This window comes from Hippocampus zosterae, chromosome 10, assembly GCF_025434085.1.
Source record: "Hippocampus zosterae strain Florida chromosome 10, ASM2543408v3, whole genome shotgun sequence".
Lineage (NCBI taxonomy): Eukaryota > Metazoa > Chordata > Actinopteri > Syngnathiformes > Syngnathidae > Hippocampus > Hippocampus zosterae.
Window position 1 is genome coordinate 4853147 of NC_067460.1, and position 24769 is coordinate 4877915.

Below are 24769 nucleotides of genomic sequence, written 5' to 3' on the forward strand. Positions count from 1 at the left end.
CATGCTCTTTCATCGGCTTCCTTCCGAACAATTAGTGCAGGTGAGAGTGCTTGGGGAAGGGGAGGCGGGGAATGTACAGACAATTGTGTGTGGATCTGCAAAGGCATAAAGGTACTGCAACGCGATTCCATTGATTTTGAGCATTGGTCAGCAAATTTATATCCAGTACATTTTAGAGAAAAAAAATCTCCTACCCGGTCCAAGTAGATGTTGATATAACCATCTTCCACTTCCACACGCTTCACTGATTCGTTGTTCCTGAGCTGGAGCATCACACAGTAAAGCGTTGTCAGCGTAGTTCAAATAGTAACAGGTGACACACCAATATTTGAGGGGAGAACAAAAAAATTGGAATTTACCATCTCCAGAGAGTTTTGATCCAAAAAGTGTCCAGAGAGGAGTCTGATGTTAATGATGACCATGTTTGTCTCCTCTCTCCGACCCTGGTAACTGCAAACACAAAATGGTTTCTCTGCAACTCTCAAGAAATAAACAGATTCTAAATCGGGCATGGACGCAGACGTTCTTAGGGGCAGGTGCTCAAGCACAAAGAAACCACAGCATGTGGTTGTTTTGTTGTTTGCCCTTACGTTGCATATTTTGAAAAGTGAAACATATTCGGGGAACATATGTGTGTATTTTGTCCATATTTAAAAAGGCATTTTTGTCTATTATCTGGTCAGGAAGTGCGTGCGTGGTCCTACGTTGCCTTGCAGCAGCACCGATGAAAAATGTAAGTTGGCCATCCCTGATCTAGATAATGTCACCATAGTGTTTGTTGAGTGTCCTCCAAATTGTCAGATAAGATGAATTCTATTCAAAGAATGCACATTGAAAATACTTTTGAATTCAAATTTCTCATCCGCGTACTTCACCATTTTGTCTCATTTGCCAAGATACTCATTCAATGAAAAAGTTGCGAACAATCTCCAAAGTATTTATTTGACGGTCTTATCATTCATAAAACATTATAGCAATTAAATTTGGACGTACGATATGGGACACAGCAGGAATGAGTGACTGATAATTGAGCTCAAAGTGGTTTTGAGGACAATCCATGGACGCAAATCATATTTGGCAAAATGAGTAATCTGTCGAGGCAGAGAGAGTCATGCATGCACACTTACCTGACATTGACAGATAGGTGGAGCTGTGGCTTGCCGGAGCTGCACTTTGAAATGGCGTCCGCAGTGATTTCGAAGGCAGAAAAGTCAGGAGGAGGGGGGATGTTGTAATGCATGGAGATCTGGCAGGGAACAGGACCAACATGTGTTCTTTGAACACACTTCCATCTCAATCGCACATGACGCTTCAACTAGACCAGGAGTGTCAAACTCATTTTAGTCACGGGCCAATTTGGAGTTACATCTTCCCTCAGAGGGCCATTATGACAGTGAGACCACAAAATGATTACCTATCCACAACAAATTAAGAGATAACTCGTTTTGAAATAAGTCAATCCGATTAACATAGTTTGTTCAGTTATTGTTGAAGTGACGGTAAACAGGGTAACAAAATGATTGTAAAATCTCAACGTTATTCATAACATGTGACAATTTGACATTTCGGTACAGATTTAGCAACACGTTATCGGCTTTCGCAGGCCACATCAAGTGACCCGGCAGGCCGGATCTGGCCCCCGGGCCTTGAGTTTGACACAGGTAAGCTGGACAATCAAAATCATGGGTACAGTCGGAATCTGATGACCGCAGGTAATGTACGAACTGTGTTACAAGAAATTGGATCACGAGTGCGAGGTCGTGGAAACGACGCCTGAAGTTCATCCCGAACATCGGCCCTCGAGTCAAGTACAAAGCTCGGATTTTGAAGCCTCGAGCAGCAACAGCTACCACCTGGACCAAGTGCTAATTAACTTTTAATTATTTGCATGTGAAAGGTGTGTCTGCCAAAAACATTGATACATTGCCAAGTGAGATCTTACCTGTGCCAGAACACAGCTCTGCCCCTCGGCTCGAACGGTGTATTCTCCAGGGACTTCGCTCAGCTCCTCCTCCTGGTATAGGAGCCGATTGCTCTGGTCCACGATGAACTCCTTGTCCAGACCTCCTGATGACGTTACGTTCACGACAGTCCTGCCCCCAACGCTGTATGTGGCAGCGGCGTATTTCGCCAGCGCCTGGAGGGCCACCACGGTGTCCTGAGGAGCGCAAGCGTACAGAGTCAAAGTAGTCTGCCTGGATGGTTGTACCTTCTCCAAACTCCCGCTCGCAGCTTTGCTTACCTGCGTGGAAGAGAAGCCTCCGTACGGATTTTGCTGCTGCGTGAGCCAGCGCACGATGCTGGAGCTATAATCCAAGATGAAATCTGGCAGGGCGGGCCCGGAGAGCAGCGCCAGCAGCACATAGGAGGTGATCTCCACCTCAAGAGAATCCACTCCTGTCCCAGAGACGCCCTCTCGTTGCCAGTGGCGGGTTCCCCCTGCCATGACATTAGCGATCAACATGGATCACAGAAATGACTGGGAAACTTTGCGTTGTTCAACAATTGAAATCAGCAACATGGAATCAAACGAGAGAATAGGGCAGCACAATAAAATGAAAAACGATAAAACTCAGCTTTGCTCCCAACTGTCAGAGCTAAATTCATGTTTATTTTTGTGACTGTCGATTTCAAGAGACGCAACAACAGAAATGTTTTGAAAGCGAAGCCACACTGAGTGCTGTGAGTCATATTATGATGTACCAATTGTCGTGGAATTCTGGTGCAAGTCGGTGATGAGTTTGACTCTCATCTCCTCATCCCGAGCCAGGGTGAAGGTGTAGGACATCAGCGCTGTGGTGTACAAATTGTCCATCTGGCCGGCTGCCTCCTTCAGACAACCCAGACACCTCTGGATCACAGGATCCTGTCACAGAACACACTCAAAAATATAAGGGATCCAGTCGTCTCCATGTGGAAAATCACAAAAATGACTGCTCTGTGCATCTTGGGGTGAACGGTTTGCTTCCAAACATTTCCAGACAAGAACATTTTATAATAATAAAAATTATTATTATAAAATGTCCTCTTTCAGTCAGATTTAACGTTAACTTGCAACAGCTGTAAAATGACACATTGGAGACAAATTGAAGAGGCTGATTGTTTCAATAAGAATCGTGCGGGAGTCTCAATATCAGCCCCTCCTGTCTTGCTGGGGGAAGAAGCTAACATCTGCTCCACAGTTCTCCACCATGTCTTTAGACTGTGAGCTCAACAAGTCATCATCGTGGCAAAAGTGTATTCGGAATTCAATGCGTTGTAAAAGCGGTACGGTGAGCAGTGGTTTATTTTAATGAAAAAAGGGCAACCCCATTAAAGAAGAGTGTGATTTTAACTAAAATTCGGTGTAATTTGGTAGTTGTGGAAAATTGTGCATGAAAAAAAAAATCGACTGACTGACTTGGGTGCAAACAGCTAAGGCACAGTTGATTCATTTCATTCCAAAATTCTCAATCCTCCCAGAGTGACATTTTCTCAAATGCCATCTTGAACTGCGCTCGAAAAAATGCGAAACGACATTTGACACCCACGGCCAGACGCCTCTGCTGTTCTATTTTTTGACTAAAGGTGAAGAGGAAGGTTGGCGATCGCATCCAGGAGGACACAGACAGCGAACAGCTAACATCACAGCTGACAAGGTAGGATGAACACAAAAATGTCCACGTCTTATATCCGTATTCACACGTCGAAAATGAAGATCGAACTAAGCATGACACCCGACGAGGTTGGCGGCCAAATGCTTTCAAAATGGGAGTGACTTCACACTCACTTCAATGTCGGAGTCCAGTTCCAACAGGGCGGCAACAACGTAAGCAGTTAGGGACACATCGTCACTCACTCCTCCCTGATGAGACATTAACAGATGCATTCATGAATCACTTTATACTTCTTGCATTGGTCCTGTAACATTCAACTAACAGAGAGGAGCAATAAAACGAATAATACAAATGGATGTAGAAACACGAATCCTCAGAACTCTAAAATCAGTACTTTTTAGGCCACACCAAAAACAGCATGTGTGTTTTGCCTTGTCAAAGAGAGCAAAACATTTTCAACAGTTTAGATGCCGATCGTGCTTTGAGCTACTCTCATGACGCGATTACAGATCAAGTGAAGACCGAATGTGTTAAGCAACTCCGCAGCGTAACTGCTTTGATTATTTTATGACTGCGTCACATACACGCCAGGTCAAAAGTGGACACTTGACAACGTAGGACAAAATATAATGATTGCGGTCTGTGGACTTGGACAAAATTGCCAGCCCTGCTGCCAACACGAGCCAAAAAGGAGCAGGCGTTGGCCACTTGGCGCAGCTGCGAAGTAAGTGTGTGGACTCGTTTACATCTGTTGAACCAAGGAGGCAATACTTTGAGCAAATGGAAGTCCCGGCCACCGACTTCTACCGTTGTTCATGCACTTGTTTTTCGTTCATGTCAGAGAAGGAGATTTTGTACTCATGTTCACATTATGTTGTATTAAGTGTTGATCTGTGGTTGGTGATTGTTGCTATGGGGAGGGGGGTGGGCGGGATCCACTGTAGAGTAAATATTAAAGTTATCTATCATATATTGCTACATCTTCTGATCGAATCAAACCCCTCCGGGCATGAGCATTCAAAACATTGAAGACTGTTTTTCCACAATCACAATCCAACAACTGCTTACGTGACGAAAAAACACAGCAACAGCTCGTCTATGCAAAGTGATTTAGTTTGGATTTATGGATTGGATTCTCATTAAAAAAAAACTTCCGATTCGGATCCAGTCATTTTGGACATAATCAAACTCAATACCGATCCAATGGTTCGCATTGGACCATCCCGACATCAGATTGTATCTCTGATGATTACGCGAGTGGTCACATTGTGCCTGACAGTTCTGGGTTCATCGCGTGCAAGCATGTCAACGAGGATACTGGCGTCATCACCTTCATGCCATTGTGGAAGAGTTTGCCCACAGATTGGATGCAGCCGTCACTCCCTTGCTTTGAGTACAACCAATTCTTGGCATCTAAAATGTGCTTGGGATCGACAAAGATGTAATCCTTCGCTCCACCGAATGACTTCATCACAAAGGTGGTCAACCTAGAAAAAGAGAGAGAGAGAGAGACACACACACACACACTTTTGAAAACAAATCAAAGCGCAGCGGGCCTGTGGAGGTAACACCAGGCATACAACAATCGCATCTCGACTCTGTGTGTGATGTGAAGCCTCTGAGCTTGAGTTCAGCTGAATCTGACTGAGGGGCAGCAACATTTTTGAGTGCAAACTATAATATTGACAAAATGAATCAAATATGATCACAGTTTAACCCTCCAGGATCCCCCTGCAATCTCGTTACCGTTGAAGCAAAAATTCAACCAGAAATGAACAATCAGATACAAATACTCAGTGTTCGGTATATGTGCACATTCAAAATTTGAGCAAATCAGACTCTTTGTAGGGAGTGGGGAGGGGCAAGAGGCAAAATAAAATCCTTCCTTGCATTTCAAGCATTCTTGGGTCCCTTGAAAGATGCTATAAAAAGCCGAGATTATTGTGATTACTTGTTCACCTAAAAGCTCCCAACCCCTTGCAATGCGGATGTGATGAATGCAGCCAAGATTACTGTCCTACATTAGCCACTTCAAGAACGCAACACATTGAAGCTGTTTTGTCCACTCTTTCAGCAAATATGGATGTGACACTTGAGTCCTCATTTCTAGAAAGAGCCATCCCCAAGTGCCAAACTGCGCAGCATCCATTCAGGAGAAAAAAAATCATAAAAGTGACTGTCCAATCCACCCTCAGGTATGTTTTAAACCCACGAAACACAAATATTTCTTGGCAGCAGCCTCGCAAAGTAAATGGCTGGAATATTTTCTGGTGCCAAAACCAGAAAGCTACGCACACCAGAAAGATACGTCGGCTGCCATTTCCAGTCTTGTATCAAATGAAGTGTGAACTTTAAGCTGAATAAAGTCATTGTATAGCAAAGCACTAAACACTTCAAAATGTTCTTGACCATCTGATGCAACTGCACGACGTTTTGTGTTCTTGAAACATATTTAATTCGTTTCCCCCAAAATGCCAATCATTTGAAATTGTTGAGACACTGATGAACGCTGCGGCTTTCCTACTGACCAGGTGTTGCCAGATGCGTCGCTCTTCCCAAAGGCGCTGTAGGAGCCATTATCATGCTTGTAGGTGAGCTCCCTTTGGTATCCTGGAACAAACGTGCATGTACAAATACACACGTCACATTCTCGATTGAGACCAAACACACGCACGCTGCCGCATGGCTTGGGTATTTTTTCTCGCTTCCAAGACTAATTTTATCAACCATAAATGGCCATGGAGAGAATCATACTTACAAGCCATACATTTATGAATGCATGTGAGGCGTCTGAAATAATTATGAACCAAGTAGCAAACAAGTACAGTCTTGAGACACGTTTGTTGAGAGGGAGGAATCAAGTAAGTCCCTTACGCGATCTTACTTTCCCAACGGTTTTGATGATGAAAGGTAGTTTGCGTTTTATTGAGTTACTTGGTGGGAATGATGACTCACCACTCTCGAGGAAGCGCGTTGCTTTGTCCAGAATCTCAGCAGTCAGTTGACCGGTGCTTTTCAGGTAGTTGAGAATGAAGATGTTGGGGGCAAAGAGCAACATGTTCTGCTCCCCGCAGCCATATGGCATCGCCAGGAGTTGGTCCAGGTTCTTAATGGCTCGGCCCATCAGGTCACCTTTGGCAAAAAAAAAAAATATCTAGAGAGCAGTTCTCTGAAAATGCGGTGCAAGATCGCAAACAAGAGTTTTTTTTTTTTGGTTTTTTTTTTACCAAGGACAGAGACAGTGGCTCTGACAGATCCTGGCACAAACACTTGCGGCAATGTAAGAGAGATGTTCTTTTCCTCCGGTCCCTCTGGCAACAAAGAGAACGCGAAAGAATGCATTAATGAGTACTCAGACCATTTAAGGCTTCCACTTTCGAAAAAGAAGCAGAGTTAAAATGATTTCAAATACGACGAGAAAGATCAATGGGAAACTTTAAATCAAAGTTCCTCAAGTTTGAATAGGATCTCACATTTCCTCTCGATCCAAAAGAGAAAAGATGAAATTTTACCATCGGATCTGACAAATCTTTTGACCGATAAATAGGATTTTCCAAATTCGAATCAAATAGCGGCCCGTGGCGCAACCTGCATTTGAGATTTGCCATGATAGGTTGCCATCCTGCATACAAAGAGCAAATTGTGTTCCCATCTGATGAGACTCGACTGCAATAAGAGCAAGTTGAATTGGAAAGGTTTCCTTGATTATCAACAAATGGCAACTTTGGGAAGTTCCAAGAGTTACCGTTCGAATTACGGTAATCAAAAATTTCAGAAAAAAGCTTGCACATAAATGAAGGTAAATCTGGATCATGACGAACTCTATTTTTGCTATGACGGCAACAAAACAAGAATTCATATCTCAAACTCTGTGTGCGAAACAAAGAGCTCCTAAACCGTGTCCAGCAAGACTGTCCAAACAAGTTATAGTTGCAAAACCGTACCTGCGGCGCAGAGGAGCGCGTTGTGGCTGACTGACTGGGGTGTTCCTTCGGCCTACAAGAGAAACCAACATGGGAAATGTTCCACTGGGGTTAATTGCACAACACAACAAGCCAGAGCCCCCACCCGAACACATTCGACATGGCGTAGGGCTCTTCAAGGCGTAGGGCCGTATAAATGAGACATTGCATTTATACGGGCTCAAAGCAGATAAGGCCAACGGATTCAGAGAAAAAGCTCACTCGACGGCTGCCAAGAGAAAATGTGATTTTCTCAGACCCCTGTCAGTGAACGTGCCCTTGCAGTCGCCAGCACTTCCACAATCACATCTGCTGACGTTCTGTCAACGCAGTCATGTGCAGTCGGATCTGGAGCATCTGACAGGAACTGACCTCAACCAGCAGGCTGCGGACCACGGTGTCAATGCGGCCCACGTCAGGGACAGAAGCCACCTCATTGCCACACAGAAATCTGGTCCTCATGGCCTCAGCGCTCACCTTCAGATCGATCTTGCCTGAGTGCAAACAAACAGTCCTATTCAGAGGTTGCGTGAAGGCATGCGTCTTCACTCCAAGCTTCAAAAAAATTGACGGTGTACATCTTTCTGGACTCATTCACTTTTCGGGTTGATATGGAACTCCCACCCCTTTCTAGGAAATTTTTCGCCTAGGTTCCAGTCTTAGTCACTGTCATTAATTTCAAACATGACCAGTCTGGTCGACAGCGTGTTCATTTAATTTCTGCTTGAGGGGTTATGTGGAATTATTCCACATAAAAAATATATTGTCCATATAAAATGAAATCATGACCTGAAATGATTAGCCAAAAATCACAGTCGTCGTAGGCAGATGCAGAAGGCAAAATAATGTAAAGTGATGTCATTATTCCTACCAAGGGCGGTTGGAGTGACAATCCAAGTTAAGGTTCTGCTCTCCTCACTGCACAGACACACGGTGTATTGGCAGCCGTCGCAGTTTTTGAAGGTATACGTGTCCGATTGAGCCAGTGTCACTTTCACCTGCAGACACACAGCGACATATTTGCCAGTGTTAGAAGGCAAACATGTACAAAAGAATACAGCAAGTCCTTCTGGAGGTTCTCATCTCTACTAGTACATGGGGTGGGGGCAGTTAAAAATCATATATGGTGCCATTTTTAACAGGTGTGTCTTCACTTAAATAGCCATTGTACACAAACCGTAAACAAAGAAAGCTTGTATGCGCAATGGACAAACCGTACAGGCGGTCTTGGCTCTCAAAGCTTATTGCAGACTACGAGAGTCTGTGATCCGGGACAGAGATGCCAGTTTCCATCAAGGAACCAACTAAAATAATTTTGATTCCTATCCAAAATGTCTCTAAATATATCTATTTTGATAATAATAATAATTGTTATTATTATTATTATTATTATTATCCAAAATGTTACTTCTTGAATGAGTCGTTGATATTTACCATGATGCACTTGGAGAGATAGTTGAAGACAGTGGCTTTGAGAGTAAACATTTCCCCACGGATGACAGAGTAGGGAAGCGTGAGACTGACGAAGAAGGGCTGGAAGACAGTCAGCGCCGTGGTGGGCGCCACGCCGAAGCCCACAGACGAGACGCAGAAAGCTCCAGCGGCCCACTTGGTGATGGTGTCTGGGACGGTCTTCTCCACATTCACTGTACCTGCGTCTCTAAACACACGCAAGGCATTGCACGCACACCAAGTTGCTTTAAGCTCAGACCTCACAGAACTACTTAACTTTTCAATAAAGTTGTGATTATGTGCCATTTGAACATATTTACCCAACAGGAACGAGGTCCCAGATCCATGTTTCTGGGAAGAAGGTCCTCAGGGTCTCCTCCTTGTCCTCCTCGGGTTCCGGTCCTTGACCAGGGTGCGCCATCACATTGGTGGGCTTGAAAACCAGACCATCTACGGCATCACCTATGAAGATAAATTGAAATATAGCAATGCTCAGTTTTCTGCGTTGGATAATTTGAGCTTTTTCTACAAATAGTGGCTGTTTATTTCCACAGTTGAAGGGAGTGGAACTCTTAGAGTGGTGGAATTTGGGAACAAAACTAGATGAATTCAAATGAAAAATCAGCAAGCGGCTCATGCGCCAAAATCGAGATAGAGTGAGAGATGATTTTTTTTACTGTTGCAAACTCACCTCCAGGGAAATACGGATCCCTAAGTAGACAGTTGTAGGGTTTCTTCACATCAGAATTTGTCACAAGCTTGACTCCAATCCCCTGAAATCAAGAATGACATTTCTTCATCAATTATGGAGAGAAACGAAAGCCTGAACTGCAATACATCCCAGCCATCGATTAATCGTAACCAGATTTGTTGAAAGAACCATCACGTAACAAGTTCAGATAGGAAGTGATTTCTTTCAATCAACGCACAAATAATCTGCGAACTACATTGTCTGCAGGAACAAACTCACACTTCATTTTTTGGTGCCGGTCCTTCAGTTTGGAATGCCCTCCAGCTATATATCGATAGAATTAATCCTATGTGTGACTTGTCCAATCTTAGTCCAGTCATATCTGGTATCTTTGAGTTGAAAACGGTAGGTCTGGGTTGACGCAGCACGAGGCACCTGACTGATTGCTCCACTTTGACACATTCAATTTGGGGGAATCATTTGAGTACTTTACGTCAAGGTGTGGTCCTTGTGTACTTGATGTCAAAGGTCGGGACCCTCAAATCATTCAAAGTGAAAAAAAAAGTCCTCATCTTCCATCAACTGTGAAAAAACCCGATGCCAACAATAGTAAACACATTGTTGCTTTTAGCTACGCTCGCTTTTCTCTTACACTTCTAACACTCAAGCATGCAAATACACAAACACATCACAACCGTAGCATTCATTACACCGAATGTGACACAAGAAATAGGCTATCCAAAACACAATTTTCAAAATAAAAGAGCCTTGCTTATTCGACAGATTATTTAGACTTTACAATGAGTTTGCAACAGGAGGTCACCGATCGTGAGTGCGCCCGATATTAACGTCCCCTAAAAATAACACAGTCGTACTTGATGTAGGCTCAGTAAGAGTCAAGTCCAAAGCCTTACTTTGAAGATGCTGAAAACATCATCTTTTTGAGTGGTTGGTCCAAAATAAAGTGAGCTCCCGGCCATCAGTATCTCCTCTTCAGGGATTTCTGGTGTGGGCCCCGTAAAGCAGGGATATGGTTCAAAGTCTTCAATCTCATCTGGGTATCCCGTCAGCTTCTGCAGAGGCAGCTGATCGTACACCTACACCAAGTGAAACACATGATTAAATCAATGACTTAATTTGAAGTGCAACTTTCTAATTTTGAGGAGCAGTTTTTGGTAGCAGGTTATCCTAGGGAGGACAGCATGGTGACCGACAGGTTAGTACATCTGCCTCACAGTGCAGATGTCATGGGTTTGAATCTGGTCTCTGGACCGCCTTTGTGGAGTTTGCATTTCCCTTTTGTACCTGTGTGGGTTTTCTATGGGTCCAGTGATTTGCTTTCCCATTGCAAAAAAGTGCATGGAACACTAAAACTCTTGGTGTGATTTGTTATTTGTCTCTGTGTCTTGGAAAATACGCTACCTTTGATTTTGTCGGCCAAGCCTCCTGGCTGACGTGCATCATAACAGATATGTATTCGTTTTCAGTTGCTGGTTCTATTTAGTGAGTCGGATTTTCTCTCTGGAGTCAAGACACTGATTAAATTGACTGCTAATTTGCTGCTGAAAGTTAGATGTTCTCCGCTTAATGCGGTTCCAGACAGACTTGGGGGAAAACTGTACTCCATCACACAAGCCATTAAAAACGGTGATGTGCCAGTCTTAGGTTAGCCCCAGCGAACAGATTTCAACCGTGAACATTCTCTTTCTGAGGCAAGGTGCTATCCTGTGCAACCTTTACATAAAACAACGTGTTGTCTTCGGATTTTTAGAAATGGGGTTGATGCATGTTTTGGTTTGAAGTTGAAGTTGTCTTACAGAGTCAACTGTGAGTTCCCTCTCTGACTGCAGCAATAGGATACTCTGGTCAATGGCTCGAACAGAGCACAAAGAGCCAGGCTGAGCCTGGAGTTTCAATGTGGTCTTCTCTGATGGAAGCTCCTGGACGGACGGGAACTCAAGAGAAACCTGAACAAAAGGCAACAGTTGGGGTCAGTGGCGATTTCAAACGATCTCTTTCTCTACAACATATATGACATTAGTGTCATTCAGAGGTTAAGTATATATCATTTGTGTGTTTGATCATCACCAGGTACAACCTTATTTTTGAGACAGAGTTCGATGGGGAAGTTCTGGCTGTCAGCCACAGCCTCGCCACCAGGCAACACAGTATAAACTAACACTTGTGCAAAGGGCGCCAGGTCGATCGCTTGATGGAGGGGGATGGTCACCTCCCCTTTGTTCACTGACAGAGGCAAGAACAAGATGTTGCAGAATGAAATCCACAATGTTTCAACCAGAAAAAAACAGTCACTTTTCATGATTTTGCAATGAAATTACATTCGAAAGCATGTTTGACTGACAAGTCAAAACATCCAAGCAGAAGAATGAAAAAGTTATTGATCTATCTATCTATCAGATGATCAAAATGTGCAATGAAACAGGCATACCTTGTGAAGACACATTCACAATGAAATATTTCACATTAAAGATTACCTGAGCCCACTGTAACAGACATCGGGATATGACCATGCTGCACAACTGTTCCTTTGGACATCACCTAAGAAGTACAGATAGAATCAAAGTCAAGTCTGACCTTACCCACACACACACGTTTGAAACGGGTGTATTCAGTGTGATTGTTAGACGGAGCTCGAATTTCTTGTGCAGGCTGAAGTTGCCAGTACAGAGACCAACTGGACTCACCAAGTAGAAAAAGTCTAAGGTCATCTGTCCCTCCTTGAGCTCCTCTCCCTGGATGATGTACCGAGCTCGGACCACGGCGTCTTTGTCACAGGAGATCTTCTCGCTAACCTGTATGAGCTTCAGAAAACTCCTACTCTTTGAGTAGAAGACAGGAATGCCATGATAGGCTGGTATGTACTCCGGTTTCCGTATTTCTGGAATGTACACTTTGTCATCGTCCAGTGTGGATATGGCCTGTAAACACAAAAAACAAAACAATGGTGAAATTCTGAGCCAGTCGCTATTTTAAATTTAGGATGACGTTGGTTGTTGAGCTATGTGGCAACGCTGCAAATTATAGGCAATCAAAATGCACACAGAAGTTTTCACACAGACGAAGAAGTCAATTTCCAGGTTTAAGGGGGGAGAGACATCTGGCCGACGCAAAGACATAAAAATTCACTATGTATGCACTGGATCTGACAAAAATACGTCACCATATTTCCAATCTACTTGCGGATGAACGATTGAAGCTGGTGGCAAATATGTATGGAAGCGGCCAGGCATGGCTACAGGATCTTTTATATTTTCTCTCCTGGGAATAGTGTGTGTGTGTGGGGGGAGGGGGGGGGGGCTTGACCATTGCATGGGGAAGTGGGGTGTCAAAATTCTTTTTTTTAAAGATTTATGTTTTAGAATATCAAATAAAATACTGGAGGGCTTGACTGGGGCTCCACAGGTTGCTCTGACTGGGCGAAAGCACCACCAAGCTCCAAAATGATACCTTTGGCTGCAATAAGTCACATTATTATAGTGAAAGTAAGCCATTTTAAATCAAAAACTCGTGATCCTGTCCGCTGTGCTTTGTTTTGTTTTTCTAGTATTCTGCTGGAGACTGGGCGGTTCCTCATGAGCCGCACCTGTCTCTCATTGTGCCTCGTTACCAGCTGCCTTTAAAAATTGCCCCAACGATAACTGGCTGTCGGATGATTACAGCCTTTCTCACGATGCGAATCTCCAAGTTCCTGTAATGTCCTAGACCAGGCATGTCCAGCTCCGGGCCTGGAGGCCCATTATCCTGCCTGCTTTCCAGCTCTTCTGGCCACACACACCTGATTCAGATGATCAGCTTATCAACCAGCTCTGAAGCAGCATGACAATGATCCTGATTTTTTAAATCAGGTGTATTGCTCCTGGGAGAGCAAGAAAGCAGGCAGAACAGAAGCGCTTGAGGACACCCGTTCTCGACGTTCATTGTTTTTGCCTCATAGCTTCTCTTCACGTTTCTTGTTGACGTAGTTCCTTATATTTCCTTTTTCTTATTTCCTCGGTTCAAGTACAGGTATTCTCCTGTGACAAGCTCTGAATGTTTTTATTTAAATTGGCCTTTTGCACGTGTTTTTTGGTTTGTTTCTTTATTTACTGGTTCTTTGTGACCAGCGTGTTTTGTACTTTGTCAGTCTTGCGTTTTTGGAAATGCACTTTTTTTTTATAAATTCAAAACCTTTTCTGTGTCTACACTTGTGGAATCCACCTTTCTATGGAATATTCCCGAGAGCTAACAAAAACTTTGACGTAGCGGGAAACGGAAGTTTTGTCATGCCTGTTTGTGTTTGGAAATGATGTGTGTTGTGTGTACTGTTGGAGTCAGGATGCAGAGATCCCATTGATTTCTGCATCCTGCCGTCCTTGACACACTGGATTCCGGTACGCTTTGGGCACTCTGAATAACCAAACAACACATTTGAACATCACTTAGGGCACTTTGGGCATTAGGGCATCAGAATTAATTTCAGAACACATCGTAGGGAACGGGGATAGGTGGTGCTAGGCCAAATTGTAATCTCATAATATACAAATTACGTTTGAGTATAAATCAGAGGACGAGCCAAACTATGAAACCAAGTTGACTTATAGTCCTAAAAATACAGTAATTGCAGGACATTAGATGATAACATTTTGCTCGTACTTATCTTGACATATTTAGCCTCTGACTGTGTTGGTTAAACAAACAAACCAAAAAACTAAAAGGACTTCATTCCTCAAATGTGCACCACAGAAGCCTAAAAACAATACATTAGTCACAAACCTTGAGGTTGACATTGCCGCTCCAGTTGCTGGTGTCCAGTGTAAAGGAAGCCATGCCTTCTGAGTTTGTGGTGAGTTTAAAAGTGAGAGAGTTCGGGCTGAATAAGTAGACAGACTCATTGGCGACAGGTTTGTTGTCCGGTCCAGTCAATTTGAGCTGCAAACAAGAAAATTTTGGGAAAAAATGTTGAGCCATTTCAGGTTTTGGATGGATTCTTGACATTGTGATGACTGTCATCCAAATCTATGACCACGACTGTCCAAATCTCTCTGGACTTGAGTATACTTGAACTTGAAGGCTATTTGTCCTTGGACTCATTAGTTGGAAATGGTCTTACGTTGGCTTTCATACCACTTGAAAAATAGTGAGTACCTTTCCCTGAAATATGATGCCAGGCTTGTAGGATTGGGGCACATCTTCAAAAGTAACTGCTCTGACAATGGCACTGAAGAGTGTCCGCCCTGTACCTTTCACCATCACACCTAAATGGGAAATCGGATTCATCATTCGAACCGGTCATCAAGTAGGATCGGCAACATGATGGTTAGTAAAACGTTTCACTGGCTTACCTGTGCCACGCTCTTCCAGTTCAGCATCCACCACAAAACGGTCCTCATACAAATGATTGTAGAGGGCAAAATCGACCATGCTCACATTTTGTGCAGTGCAGCCGCTGCGATCGGTCTGGGAGAGTGTTGCAATTTTTTCACTAATGCAGTTCATGAATTTACACGAAGGGACAGACAATATTCGTTCTAAGTCAGCTACTCACTTCCAGTTTATATGTCTTGCAGATATTTGTGTTAAACGGGGAATGCAAGAAAGAGTGGACAGCATTCCGACAAAACTCCGCCTTGACTGAGCCAACAACTGGCTTCCCGTAAGTGTATCTGACCGGAGAAGCAAAAGGAAAGCACAATCAGACAGTTTTAACATTTATATTGCTCACGTGCAGCAATGGTGAGTGCTGTTCGGAAATTAACGTTTCAGACAAATGACAAGACATTTGATGTCAAATATTTTCACTCAGTTTTAAAACACTTACTTTCCACAAATCTTGAACGTGACCTCCTGGTCCAAGATTGAGATCACACTCGGGAGGTCAACAGTTACCTCAAATTTTGGCAAAACTAAAGAAAGAACGAGAATAAATGCTCATGAACCAAAAAAGGAAGCTGAAGCGAACACAACCATTGTGTCGCAACTATAGCAGACCATATTCCTTGATGTCAAAGCTGTGTGAGATTTTCTCTCCTTTGTCCGTGGTGACGGTAATAACGTAGGTTCCTTGTGTTGCCTCTTCAATCAAGGGATGGGAAAGATCAAGGATTCCCGCCGAAACAAATTTATCCAACCACTGTGCGATCCGATTGGAATTGGGGTCCTACATGGACAGACAGAAAAAAAGCCCCCTGTCATCGTGGTGTTGTAAGTGACCATCACCAGACAACTTGAAGAAGGACAGCACAATTCTTTTAATTTTCTGTAGCTAGTGTTTAGTGAGAATTCCAGCTTTGATCATTGTTGAATTAAAAAAAAAAAGCTTCCTTTCCAATTCCAATTAGCCCTTTGTTGTTAAATGTGGGAAAGCCAATTTTCACAACAGAAAAATTCCTGGCCAATGGAGGTGGCTCCACTCACTCCCTGTCAATCAAGTGTCGGAGAGTCGCAAACATTCTTCGACATTGTGGAAGCAGCAATGATTCACACACACACACACACACACACAATACGCTCACAAGGAACTGCAGGCAGAACTCCGCAGGTGGATGATGTCATGTTGGCAAGGGCCATCACATTACAGATCACCACTATAAAGAGGGCGATTGGAGACCACCTTCGACCGTTTTGACACCCTCCACCCGCACAGCTGTGTCACGGCCAAGGGGGGTGGGTGGTTTTCATATGGGGTTCTATCCATGCTGTTGTGATATCCATGAATGAAATACAATGACATCCATCACACATGTCCGTTGAGCGTATAGTCTGTCTGCCTGCACCTGGATCAAATTCACCAAAGTCACATTACTCTCACCGCACCACAACTTGGACCTGGTTTACCTGCTCTAAAGTCACATCTACTTTTAGTCACCCCAAATTGTCTTATGTCAAAGAAAAATACCCCCTCGTTCAACTGTAACACCCAGCGTGGCACAAACACAGTCTACCTGTTTCCCAAACACGGTAAACTAGACTTGCTATGGCAGCGACCTGAAGGTGTGCCGTTTTTTACGGCAAGCGCATGTGCACCGTCTATGGACATACAGCCACAGTTGTTGGTGTGGCTCAAAATGGGATTCTTACCTGGAGCTCCACCAACGTGTACTGAAAAAGAACAAACGGACAAGTCAGACTCGTGACTGACAGTTTCTTGGAAATACATCACATCGCAGTTTAAATGTTCATGAAAACGTATGCTGGCAATGACATCAGAGGAATGTTATTGGACGCTGACATTACCATATGCAGGGCTTCATGCAAAATAAAAACATACATACATGAGCGGGCATAATTCCAAATGCAAATGGTTAATTTATATTTATATATTTTTTTCACACATTTGAAATAATTATATGTCTGAATTATAAAACATTATCCCCTCGAATAAAGCACCCGTACAACATCATATGTGTACCTTGAGCGAGGCGAGCGTGAACATTCATTCATTCATTCATCTTCCGTACCGCTTGATCCTCACTAGGGTCGCGGGGGGTGCTGGAGCCCATCCCAGCCGTCTCTGGGCAGTAGGCGGGGGACACCCTGAATCGGTTGCCAGCCAATCGCAGGGCACACATAGACGAACAACCATCCACGCTCACACTCACACCTAGGGACAATTTTAGAGTGTTCAATCAGCCTGCCATGCATATTTTTGGAATGTGGGAAGAAACCGGAGCACCCGGAGAAAACCCACACAGGCCCGGGGAGAACATGCAAACTCCACACAGGGAGGCCGGAGCTGGAATCGAACCCAGTACCTCTGCACTGTGAAGCCGACGTGCTAACCACTGGACTACCGGGCCGCCCTGCGAGCGTGAACAGTATCTGAAAATTACTTGTCATTTAATTTTACAAAGAAGTGTTGCACATTGCTTGGACAAGATTAACGTTTCAATATAGTCCATCAAGCTGTCCATAAGGAGCCCTTTACTATCAGTAGCTGCTTGTCAGAGCGCGTGCAGCATTGTTGTATGTTGGAGCGCATTTTTTTCCAATTCATGACACGTTGGCATTGGTGCTCTTTGATTGCACGTCGTGCATTCTAGCATTCTCCCCACTTCCCTGTCCACAATCAAAAATGCCGGGTTGTGTGATCGAACCAGGTGTTGGCTTTTGAAATGTTCGATCCATTTTGGAGCCGGGTGAAAAGCCGGGTGAAAATCAATTTGAGTTATTTGTTGTCCTTTACTCCACTGCCAATGTCTTGCCTGAAACATAATGATTGACAGACCAGCATTCACCCGGTCAATTTAAATCGCTACACCTGCCCAGTGCCGACAAATCCTCAGCGGGAGAACGTATCCCCTTGGCAAGGTGACTTCATGAACACCAAAACTAAATCCAATGTCTGTGCTTTGCTTTAGATTGCAATAGTATGTTGTACAGTATTGTTAAGTCTAGTTGCAAACAACACAAGGACCGATTAGGCATTATAGTTGAAAGGCACATTCATAAGCGCTTCTGTTTTTTTCTCGACCATTCACAAATCACTGAATGAAACCTGTTCACGGTGCCTGCCGTCATGTTTGTTTTGAACTCACTGTTAGTTTTTCTGATGCAAAGATCAATTGGCAGATGATACAGGGAAAATTTAAGTGGCCTGAGGTGCAGTAATTATGATACATTGACAACTGACTTTAAAATCCCTCAGCCGGATAGGATGTTCAGATAGGAGGGTCACATGCATTTTTGTCAATTGACTTGTGCACAACTGACTTCTCCCGTCTCGTGTGCTGTCTTGCGCTTTTTCATTTCCACACATGATGGAGTCACTTCAAAACTTTTTGAGAACTTACCAGGCGGTCCACGGGGATGAAATTGGAATCCATGGAAACAATTCGGAACTGCACTGTAAAGGAATGTCACAAGGAGAAAAAGTTTCGAGCAATTGCTTTAAAAACATGACATACAGGGAAAGCCGGAAGGAGGGCATTTTTCGCTCTGTTCGGTGGGTTGTCGAGGTCGACAATTTCTATGTGAAATGTATTTGGAAAGGACTCAGATTGTGATATGATGACTTTGACCACGGCAGGAGTAAGTAAAATCTGTGAAAAAAATGTGCACTCTCTGGCCCCATTTAGTGTCTCAAATTTGGTTTGGAATCAGCGACTGCGCCTGAGGAAAACTAACCAGCCACAGAGAGAAGGCGAGACTGATGAGGTGTTCACCCGTTTGTCACTAATGAGCGGACCTGTGACCTTGGATTTCAGGGGATTTTTCTGAAAAGATGGTAGAATGTCCACCGCAAGAAAATAACGAAATGTCCATTACTCATTGGCCAACAACTCTACAGCATGAACGGGCCTTTGGCAAGGATTCCGAAGTGATGCACAAATAGCAACAGTTCTCCTTGACAGCTCAGTTCATCGCCTCTTTTGGAGTTTCAATTGATTCAACGTTCCTGCCTTGCCCCAATGCAGTCACTCAACTCTCAATATTTAGATAGTGGTGATCCATACCGGTCTGCCCGGGTTTGTAGATGGGCTTATCGGTCTGGACAATGTGGATGAACGCAGGAGGCTGAATGAGGATTTTGGTCTTCTTGTTCATGGTGGCATTCTCCCCTTTCACAGTGACGTTTATGGTTGCCACAGTACGAGTGCGCACTATCGGGACCTACAGTGCCAGGGAAAACACACACACACACACACACACACACACACACACACACACACACACACACACACACACACAGACACACACACACACAGGCAAGACAACAGAGAGACTGTAAACTTGCAAAGATATGATGTTCACCGGTCTCTGTTCTCTGCAGGTCTCGACGTGGATTTACACTTGGGTCGATGACAACGCACCTGAAATTTCAGGCAGTGGTACAAGTCCTGGTTGACGTCCTTCTCCAGGATAACGGTGCTGTTAGATTTTGTGTCCAAGGTGATAGTCAAGGCGGCGGGCTCCGTAGGCCCCTGGATGAGGGCACACAATGTTTCCTGCGACCCTCCTCTCACCTGGGAGCTCACGGTCACGGCAAAGATGCTGCACAGAGGGAGAGAAGGCCAATAATGCGCTAGTAAACAATTCGAGTGTCACATCGCAGCAATTTCTGGGGCAGACAGCATAGAGAGCAAATTATGAAATCGTCAAAAGTCAGACATCCATTTTCAAGTCAAAGTTTGAAATGAACGCTGACGATCTTCATTCCTCTGTGGGAGCACCTACCGGTATGTCAAGGGCTGCGGCCAGAGTTCAGCTGAGGCAAAAGTCAAGATTGGCTCTACTTACGTGTCATTGAGATGAGCCGATGATGCACTTTGCAGAAAGAAAGATGCAAATATGACCGCCACGGTGTGCAGGACAGGTGCCATGTTTGCGCAGCACACACGGCGCTTTGTTCCGACGGGTTGGTGAGGCTTTCTGCACCAGTGCTCTGGGACACTGATGCAAACCTTTTGGGCTTTGTGTTTTTTATACACCACCAATCCACCACAACCGCCCGCCCCAGCTTCATGAACACTGCCCCCAACATTCCCTTTTACTTTGCAATCCCCACCCTGCTGCCAAACTAGTTTTACTCCCCAAAAGTTCAAACAGGACCTTCCAGCTCCAATTCTGGGGAATTTAAGAGATGTCAGAGTGGAGGGCAGGGGGGTGATGGGTGTAATAATGCATGCGGTGGCCGGACCAGTATCACAACTGTCCCAAACCTGAGGTCGGAATGAGTTCCACTATGCAGGTCCGTTCCAAAAAAAATCTGCCCACCTACATGTGAAAAGAGAGGGTATCAATCGATGAATAATTGTACCATGAATAAAATGAGCAAAGGTTTAGAAGACTCTTCTATGAATTAAGATTTTTATGCCACTTTTTGTGACGCGACTTGGCCCAAATTGGCTTATGCAGAAATTAAGAGAAGTAAATGGAACGGTTTTAATCATCAGAATTTTTGCTCTTTTATCATAGAAAATATTTGAAGTAAAGAGTGACACCAGGGACACTTTTTAACAGCGATGGCCATCAAAAAAGGGCCGACATGGTTAACATTATTCAACGTTGAATAATGTTATTGGCAGTTGTCGCTGCACAAAAGTAAATTTTTCACTCACAATAATATTCTTGCGGAAAATTTTGACCCAGCCCAGTCAATATATAAATTTTCTCGTGAATTAGGGGGCATGAATTAGAATGAAAGAGTACACAAAAGCAAAGCTACTGCAAAGGAAATGGCATTCGCGAGCAAATTAAGCTCCGCAAAATGTTTTTTACTTTGTTTTTATCCTGCTTCATTGTAAGCGTGAATGTCATTATTACGGGTATGTGCAAATTTTATTTCATGAATCCCTGACTGTGGACAGTGTGAGGAAAAAAAATGAACAGATGGCAGCCCCCGGCCATCCCACTGAAAATTTTCTGGCAATGGCGCTGTTTATACAAGGCACAAAATGTGAATTTGACTCACAAATTACCATGCAAATGCACTTCTTTTCAAGCATTGACCATTGATTTTGTCTGTTTCCTCAACAACATACAGCGAAGGCTGGGGAGAGATTTTTCAGTCAGGCATCAAGGCCTAATCTTGGACCTCAAAGCGGACTCAACAAAATAAAGCAATGTAATGTTGTTGTTGTTGTGTTTTTAATCAATTGGCACCACGTAATAAACGGGGTTAAAAAAATTGACAGATGTTCGACTTGAATGACCAACAAAGAGTTACGGAAAACTCATGGTGGTACAAGCTGGAGCCATGACCAAAAAAAAGACACCAAATAACAAAATAGACCCACAAGAGTGGAGCTGGATAAGGATTGCCAAGGGGAAGAACTAATTTCTCAAGGTGTTGGTGAGATTAAACAAAGGATGACTTTCAATAAAACTAAGATGGTTGTCATCGACACCTATTTGAGGAAAAAAGAACGGTTCCGCAAAGCGATTGAGTAAAAAGAATCTTGGACTCATCTTTGACTCAAATCCCTCTTTTCATATTACTCGAACTGCGTTTCTTTTCTGTTCACCTTCGCAAAATCGTCCGGGTCCGTCACATTCTATCAGCTAGTGACGCATATATCATAATTCATGCGTCAATTATTGCAATATACTGTTTTCGGTTTTTCTCACGTGGAGCATTAAAAGTCAGTAATTAGTACACAATGCTGCAGGTAGACTCCTGACAAGGACGAGAAAGTTCGATCATATTTGCACGACAAGAGTCAACTTGCTTTGGCTCCCTGTCCACTTAAGATGCGATTTCAAGGTTTTTACGAATCACCTTAATCTCCCAATTGATTTGGTGATTCCGTGGCATTGTGTTTGGTTATTCAAAGCTTATGTTTAGTCAATGGTCGAAGATTCAAAAAAATTTTTTTGAACATCCAGTATGACTCTCGACATTCTGCGTTCTTGTCAAGAAGTGGAACGTTTTTCTCCAATGTGACATCAATGCGGTCTGACTATTCTATCCTCTGAAGCATTTGCCAAAACCTTGATGTCAATATTGTGGATGAGTGCCTCAGGTGCATCGGACTGAAATTTCCATTTATTTAGTTCAGTCTGCAAAGGAGCAAGATTGTCACCAGTGAACTTCTATTATCATTTGACATCTTTGGGCTTTGATCCCATCTGAGATCAATAAACTACATGAATGAACCATTTTAAAAAAAATCCCATCAATGTTCCCGACAATTTTTTGTGTGAAAACCTTTCGCTTGGCTGTTGAGCGCCAACAAGGACAGTTCAGTCTGAATGTACAAGAAAAGAAAATAAAATACATACATGTATGATTTCTTTATTTTTTCTGTTTTTTTGTTGCCTGAACAAATTCTGAATTGATTTGCCACATCAGGGCAGTGGATCTCAGCAGCTGATACCCCTGAGTACTGCAGGTGTCACCAATGTGGTCAACCAGATCGCACTCAAGGGTTACATGAGTAACCCACAGGCTTGTTCTCTGAATCGGCTCACCAGTCATGGGACATTGTAATTTTCTATTAAAGGGTGTAATTTGGTCATTTGAAAATGTAAACACTGTCACAGATTTCTAGAAATAAAGTGGTGCACATGTATCATTTTTTTCCCAATTATTCTGATAAATGATCAGTGTCTTCAGATAAATATGAATTATTATTATTATTTTATTATTATTATGATTAAAGGTCATTTGAGAAAGACGTCTGTGTGAAAATGGCTGCAGTCGCCATTTTCAAAAAATTTGGTGACCCCTGCCTCACTGTGCATTTTTCTTGCACGCCACAGAATTGACCACACACTTGCAGGCAGGCTGAGTAATACGGCATACAAATGGTGTGGAATGAAATGGCTTTATTTGGTTTGAATAAAGCAGGAGTGGGCAATTAATTTTCCAAAAGGGCCACATCGTATACTGCAACGTTTTCCAAGGGCCAAGACAACATGCTAACCTCAACTTTGTCAATACAGTATTATTTAAAAAAGCATACTGTCTTGTTTCAGTAAACAGTCACGTGTTTGCATGGTACGTGTCATAGTTAGGAAATGAATATTTTAAACAAAATGAAAGAGGGTAATTAAAATGATACATTTACAGTTAAAAAATGACTCAATCGCCGTTACTCGTCAGCACTGCCAAATAAAAAGAAATGGCAAGTATATATTATTAGCCATGATGTATAATACAATACAATACAATACAATACAATACAATACAATACAATACAATACAATACATGCTGATGTATATAGCGCTTTCACAACAGCAGCAGCTGTAACAAAGGGCTTAACAAAACAGTTAACAAAGTAAAATAATAAACACAACACATATCATAAAACACGGAAAGTCGTGCAGTCCTAACCACTTTTCCGTCACATGCTTTGTGGTTTGAAGCAGTTTGAGATGAAAGAATTAAAGGGTCCTTTAACCAGTGGATCAGAGATGTCATGCTCAAAATGTGCACACGTCGGCTACAAGCTAAGTTTCAAAGTCAACAAGAAGCTGTAGAAAAAAGAGATTAGTTCACTTCTCCTGTCCCATGGAAATCCATTTCAATGATTGATGATGATGATTGATGGCAAATATACACCCAATGCAGACAGTTTGTGAAAATGTAGATTCACGGACAGTATAAAGGGACAAATCATGGTCCTCTTTCCACCACCGTGCAGGACGAATGTTTTTCACATTCGTACCATGATTTTCACTTATGTCTATTTCAGAAAAAGTGCAGGGGAGATCGGAAAAGCATTGAAATCCTGCAAAAATGTTAGATGATTGTGGACTTCCATCCTTTGCCACAGCGACCCAGCGATTTGGTTAACTGCACTGTGTCAACCATCATGACCTTTGAGTTCCTGGGAATTCCAGCCAACCATCATCAACTTCATTCTGAAAAGGTCCCAGTGGAGGACTCCCCGAGGATGCTGAGGACCCCGGTCCTCCACAGGTGCTCTTGAAGCAGGTCCATACAGGAATTTGGAATCGGTCCTTTGGTCATCCATTAGAGTCTGGCTTGGCGCTGCCACAAAAAAGGACATAATCTGCAAACAGTCAAGGCTGCCAAGACGAGCATCAGTACTCCAATACCCAGTCTGAATGTTTTGCACATTGCAACAATTAAAACAATCAACCCATCATTCTCAGCACTGCTTATCCTGAACACGGTCCCGGTGGTGCGAGAACCTATCACAGCTGACTTCGGGCAGAAGGCAGACTATGCTCTGAACTGGATGCCAGCCAGTTACATGAACAACTATTCACTCCCACATCCACAGCGTCACCGATTGGTGCCGATTCCACGCTTCCACGCACAAATCAGGCAAGTGTTCTTCTACACCATCCATCCATCCAACCATTTTCTGATCTGTATATCCTCACAAGGGTCGTGGGGCGTGCTGGAGTCAATCCCAGCCGTCTTGGAGTACTAGGCGGGGGATACCCTGAACTGGTTGCCAGCCAATTGCAGGGCACACATAGACAAACAACCATCCGCTCTCACACGCACAGTGAGGGACAATTTAGAGCAGTGGCCCCCAAACTTTTTCCTGTGAGGGCCACATAACTTTTCGCTTCTCTGAGGGGGGTGGCAAACCGAAAGCGAGCCCAAACAGATGGCTGGTTCAGCTGAGCTATGCGTACAAATGTATTTTTC

General features: G+C 43.5%; 1 protein-coding gene across 4 annotated transcripts in view; it reads right to left on the reverse strand.

Moving 5' to 3' along the window:
- Positions 1-20102, reverse strand: part of LOC127609110 (alpha-2-macroglobulin-like protein 1) — a 254157-nt gene extending 234055 nt beyond the window's left edge. For all 4 annotated transcript variants that reach the window (XM_052078831.1, XM_052078833.1, XM_052078832.1 and 1 more), the window contains exons 1-32: positions 19938-20102; positions 19511-19691; positions 19154-19310; positions 18491-18543; positions 15690-15858; positions 15520-15604; positions 15247-15364; positions 15044-15158; positions 14847-14956; positions 14475-14630; positions 12407-12640; positions 12197-12260; positions 11800-11945; positions 11519-11668; positions 10616-10798; positions 9702-9783; positions 9331-9472; positions 8993-9218; positions 8430-8556; positions 7931-8052; positions 7541-7592; positions 6824-6907; positions 6552-6728; positions 6125-6206; positions 4927-5083; positions 3770-3844; positions 2704-2866; positions 2243-2439; positions 1943-2158; positions 1128-1246; positions 360-450; positions 195-263 (exon numbers count right to left, since the gene is read on the reverse strand). In XM_052078831.1, the coding sequence (XP_051934791.1) occupies positions 195-263; positions 360-450; positions 1128-1246; positions 1943-2158; positions 2243-2439; positions 2704-2866; positions 3770-3844; positions 4927-5083; positions 6125-6206; positions 6552-6728; positions 6824-6907; positions 7541-7592; positions 7931-8052; positions 8430-8556; positions 8993-9218; positions 9331-9472; positions 9702-9783; positions 10616-10798; positions 11519-11668; positions 11800-11945; positions 12197-12260; positions 12407-12640; positions 14475-14630; positions 14847-14956; positions 15044-15158; positions 15247-15364; positions 15520-15604; positions 15690-15858; positions 18491-18543; positions 19154-19310; positions 19511-19691; positions 19938-20020 (4185 nt within the window). In that variant the 5' untranslated portion in view covers positions 20021-20102. The remainder of the gene's footprint in view (positions 1-194; positions 264-359; positions 451-1127; positions 1247-1942; positions 2159-2242; positions 2440-2703; positions 2867-3769; positions 3845-4926; positions 5084-6124; positions 6207-6551; positions 6729-6823; positions 6908-7540; positions 7593-7930; positions 8053-8429; positions 8557-8992; positions 9219-9330; positions 9473-9701; positions 9784-10615; positions 10799-11518; positions 11669-11799; positions 11946-12196; positions 12261-12406; positions 12641-14474; positions 14631-14846; positions 14957-15043; positions 15159-15246; positions 15365-15519; positions 15605-15689; positions 15859-18490; positions 18544-19153; positions 19311-19510; positions 19692-19937) is intronic.
- Positions 20103-24769: the final 4667 nt, after the last annotated feature.